Genomic DNA, 4,933 nt, shown 5'->3' with positions numbered 1-4,933 from the left:
CGGTTGGGTCACAATGTGCCTGCCAGAGATGTTATCAGTGGAGAAACCTCATCGTTTTCATCTCCCTCATTGTTGATCACACACTTTCATCCCATATATAGAGATATAGATGATCTGCAGAGATAACAGGAATCTCCCCTCTCATTTAACTGCCTGCTTATCAGATCTGAGGGTCACGTTTCTTCTTAAATGCACCCCAACTCAGAGCAGTGGCACGCACAAGCTGGACAGGATCACGGTGACAACATGAAGCTGAGTCACAGCGCGTACACTCTGCTGGTGAGCATCTACAATTTTATTAACAATATAAGCAGACAACACACTGATCGGGGATGTGGTAGCCTGCTCTTACACCTCTAATTTGCTGCCATGGCTCAAAGTCTTCAGGAATTCAAACAGCATAAATGAGAAAATGAATATGTGATACAATACAACAATATGGTGATTTTATCTGATTGTCAGCTAAAATATGAGATAACTGATACAAAATAATGTCTGTATAATCTCACGCTCTTTGGCAGAGCGTTGTTCAAACACAACTTTAACCTTGAATAATGTATTCATATTTTTATCAGGTGCATGTACTATAGTCCGCTACAGGAAAATTTAAGAGATGTTTTGGATAAACTTCAAAGATTCAAGAAATACAAAGAAATAACATGCATACAGGCATGTAGATTAAGTCTGGTTTGATATAAATGTTTTTAAAATACATTTTATCGTTACAAAAAATATCAAGTTGTGTCACACTTTAAGGTAGAAGCCACATGAGAAATGAGTATAATCAATGAAATGTAAAAGCAAGTGTCTCTGAAAGGCCACGGTAGGCAATTTCTCTCTGAAACACTTCAGCATGTCCTTAAAATATTATAATCAATATTCTCTTTAATCATATAAATGACCTGTGTTCTGTAGCTTTTAACATATTCAGCTACTCACGTCAAAAATAGTCGTCACCTATAACATTGACTCATCTCCTGTTAATAAAATTGGTTCTCCTTTTACTTATTTAACCTTTTTTAAGCAAAAAAAAAGATATTAAAAATTGCTTTTTTTAAAAGTGTTCTGGCTAAGACAGGCAGCAACGTAAGTTACAGACAGACAACAGGGAACAGAATTACAATATCAAAATCTACAACTCCAAAGCAACAATATAAAACAACAAGAACACAAAATAATGTTACAGCAAGGAAGGACTAAAAAGTATGTGAATATATGCCATAAATAAACCATAAAAACAAGACAATTAAAAGATTAGATAAGATACACCCTGCCATTGGCATGTAGAAGATGACATACAAAGTCACATTTTTTCCATCTCTTCTATTTTGCATCCGCTGACCATTCATATTAAATTCCAACTGAAATTAACTTGGTGAAGTTATTTCACCAATAATTCAATAAATATCTATTAAAGTACTTATTTGGTCAAAATTGTCATCAACAACAAGAGTCCATATCTGTTGTTATGCCCGATCTGAATCCCAACCCCCGACTCTGAGCTTCACCTGCACAAGGTGCCGGTGTTGGCGGTGAAGGAACGATTTAGATGTTGTACTGAAGTAAAAATAGCATACCGAAATTGAAAAATGCTTCATAAATGTCCTGCATTCTAAGCTCCAGATAAGGACAATACAGTAAAAAATACTCATCACACAACACAATGAACTTCGTCAAAAATAAACTAATGATATTATATATTATAAGTAGATATTATCAATAAAATAAAAACAATGAGCATTGGAGTATAAAGTAGCCTTAAATAATAATAATAACAATAAAAACACAAAAAACGGGCCCTAAAATTCTAGTCGAGTACCGTACTGTGTATGCAAATGTATGAAATTGAAAACTTTACTCATTCTTTCTGCCCGAATTTAAGAAAAATGCATGTAATATTCTGTACAACAGTCCTTTATTTTTTAGAGGGGATTGGTTCATTTAAATTTACAGAAATCATTTTTTCCTCTCCTGTCCTCAGGCATATTGCAGTGTAGTTTGGGTAGTCGTCTCCTGCTCCTCTGAGGTAAAAGCGACTCCTTCTTCTCCTCCTCCTGGTTGTAACTCCAAGCTGGCATTCTCCTCAAAGGTCTCCTCCTTTTCTGAAGGAAACAGGGACATCCACCGCAGATCTCTGTCTCCATGGAGCTGGAGGTCAGTTTCACAACACAGACAGGAAAGCACATGAACATATGAATGAGGGACTGAATGAATGGGCATTTTTAACCAAAAGCTGCTCCTGATGTTGATTTAGAGTAACATTCAATGTTTCTAATAGTATGAAAACATCTGTGCTGTGATGGAGTGACTCTGGTCTTCACAGAAAAGATGTATATTTGTATTTATCTATTTTATCATCTATTCTTTTAATTGAATTATTCTTTAGTTAAATTCTTCAACTAAAACTTCTGTAAATATATTTTGCTTGATTTTTATATAATTATTTAAGTAAAAAAAAAGAGAGAATGAACAGAAATCCATTTAAATGCTTGAAGAGCTGCAAATTAATGAGTCAAAGTTAAAAACAGATCATACAAGTGACCAAAAAGCTGAAATAATATGAACATGACACCAAAAAAGAAAGTAAAAAAAGACTCATTTCAGGTGGCTTCTCCTAAATAAATACATTTGCCTATATTCACAAATCATAAACACATAAACAAATCATAAACAAATCATAAACCCACACTGCATGTTTTTCAGGTACAAAAAAGTACAACGGAAATGCAGTATGTCAATGGAAAGTTAATATTTTATTTAAAAAACACTCAAATTAAACAGAGCAGAGTTTTTTTTTGTAGTAAACATACAAATACAACAAAATCTTTTTTTAAGATGTAGTGCATAGACAAACGGAGATTTACATTTATATTTATTTTTATTTATTCTTCTATTCTTTTTTCTATTTTTGTTTCTTTTTAGACCATTCCTCACAACAAATGTATCCCTTTTTTCTCCATTAAAGACCCCGCAGATAATCAGATTTTAACATATCATTCTGGCAACAGAATTGTGCAGATTAATATAGAATAAAATAAGTCTTTTAATTTTTAATTTTAAGTGAAATGGGTGGCTTCAGTTTCATTCTTTCACTTAACATTTTTTCTTGCTTTTTCAAAACCCATACAGAATTATGTAAATTAATATAAAGTAAATTATGAATCCCTTGTTTTATTATTGTTTTTCTTCTAAGTCACATGGGTGGGTCAATAAATTTAAACAGATCTGCTTTATTTTTTCACTTAATTTTTTTCCAACTTTTTAAAAATCCATTTTGCATGTTTTTTTTTGTTCTATTACATGTTCATATACTAAACAAGATCTTAGTTTATGAGTTTTTGTTAAATCTTTGCTGTTGCTCATTCAGGCAGTCCACAGTGAAGGATCGGATCCCCTCCACCATCTGGGAGGCCGAGTGCAGCAACAGCTTCTGCATCAGCCCCCATCCGGAACAGACCGACGGACACAACCTGAATTCGGTCCCCATCTACCAGAACGTCCTGGTCCTGAACCCACAGGGAGGAGGAGGCTGCTACACAGCGTCGTATCACTCTGTGGCTGTAGGTTGCACCTGCGTCTGGGCCAAAACCGAGTATAAAACACCTAAACCCGAACCAAAGTCTGGAAATGGACACAAAAAGGACTAACTTGGGGAAAAAAACCTAAAACATAGTACTTAATATTTGCTGGTGTAATTGTGTGAAGTCCATAATTTGCCTAGTTGTGATATTGGATTGTGTTGCTGTATGGAGTCTGTCACTGTATGAGTGTTTGCACTCCAGCATTTGTTCCACTTTACCACCTTTTGCATGTCAGTGAAGCATGGAATTCACTGAATGTACATTAATGGCTCTATTCAGCGACAATTGACATGATATAATAACATTTTTTGACATTGTAAATTGTCTTGATTTCTTTCAAATACATGGGAAAGGGGTGATAACCATCTTAACAAGAAATGGCCCAAAACTCAGAGAAAAATATTAACTGAAAGAAGGAAAAAATAAAATAAAAATAAAAATAAAAAACCTCATTAAAGTGCTAAAACATCAAATACATTATTTTCTGTGAGCTTATTTTAAATATATAAACAATAGAATTATGAATATAGTTTCCCCTTGGGTTGTTTTTTTGTTTGTTTTTTGAGAATATTGAATATATGTAGTTCCTTTTTTGATCATTTGACTGTCACATTTTACTTTTTTTTGCAGTTTGGTAGACATTTCTTGTAAGTTGTTCATTATGTTTTCTTCTGTGCTTCTGAAAGAAATCAAATCAGTTTTCCCAGATTTCAGAGGTATCAACTCTATTGAAAGGCATCTGAATATAGCACAAGAAAACTGATGTCGAAAGAGGTGTTACTTAACAAATTGATCCGTGCAGTGTGCTTGATTCATTGCTTTTTTACTGAATATATGAGTGTTCTCCGTGAAAAAGATATGTAAATCAACAGTTGAATATATTCATAAGGAATAAAACTGCCTCTGAAGTACTGATCATTTCAGTGTACCAGCCTGAACACTGCAGTGAGGTGTGTATTAGCACGAGCGTCAGCATTGTGCAGAGTCTCATGACGTCTAAAATCCTCAGCAGGAATAAAACTTATTCAGACTGAAATCAGCTCTAATTAGTTGAAAACAAGAACACATTGTCGAGATTAGTGTGTGTGTGTGTGTGCGTGCGTGTGTGTCATGTGTGCGCATGTGACAGTGGCAGTCAGTCTGTAACACTGACTGAACAGCGACAATTCAGTGACTCTCGCTGAACAACGACGCTGACAGCCTGGACAGATCAGCTTTTAATAGAACAGAGTCAATAGAAATACCTCCTGTAGTTCAGAAGCAGCTAACATCCTGAAGCCCACAGAGGGAAACAACACAGGTAGGTTTATCTCTTCCGTAATGTGTCGGTGCTGTGACCTCTGACCTCTCAA

The 4,933-nt window shown here is 34.8% G+C and overlaps 1 protein-coding gene across 1 annotated transcript; it reads left to right on the top strand.

The window, feature by feature from the left end:
* Positions 1-223: 223 nt before the first annotated feature.
* Positions 224-4,617, top strand: il17a/f2 (interleukin 17a/f2). Its single transcript, XM_042489990.2, has 3 exons — positions 224-279; positions 1,982-2,154; positions 3,368-4,617. Exons 1-3 carry the CDS (start codon positions 247-249, stop codon positions 3,645-3,647), a joined length of 486 nt encoding a protein of 161 aa, XP_042345924.2. The 5' UTR covers positions 224-246; the 3' UTR covers positions 3,648-4,617.
* Positions 4,618-4,933: the final 316 nt, after the last annotated feature.

The sequence above is a fragment of the Plectropomus leopardus genome, chromosome 1, assembly GCF_026936395.1.
Source record: "Plectropomus leopardus strain MGB_pleo_1.0 chromosome 1, ASM2693639v1, whole genome shotgun sequence".
Lineage (NCBI taxonomy): Eukaryota > Metazoa > Chordata > Actinopteri > Perciformes > Serranidae > Plectropomus > Plectropomus leopardus.
The sequence above is the reverse complement of the archived record's forward strand: the minus strand, read 5'-3'. Positions and strand labels throughout refer to the sequence as shown.

What these genes read in the sequence shown, in the direction of transcription:
- il17a/f2 (XM_042489990.2), top strand. Translation starts at nt 247, where the DNA reads ATGAAGCTGAGTCACAGCGCGTACACTCTGCTG. An exon ending in ACAGCGCGTACACTCTGCTG is followed by an intron (nt 280 to 1,981) that starts GTGAGCATCTAC and finishes TCCTGTCCTCAG; the next exon opens with GCATATTGCAGTGTAGTTTG. An exon ending in CTGTCTCCATGGAGCTGGAG is followed by an intron (nt 2,155 to 3,367) that starts GTCAGTTTCACA and finishes TTGCTCATTCAG; the next exon opens with GCAGTCCACAGTGAAGGATC.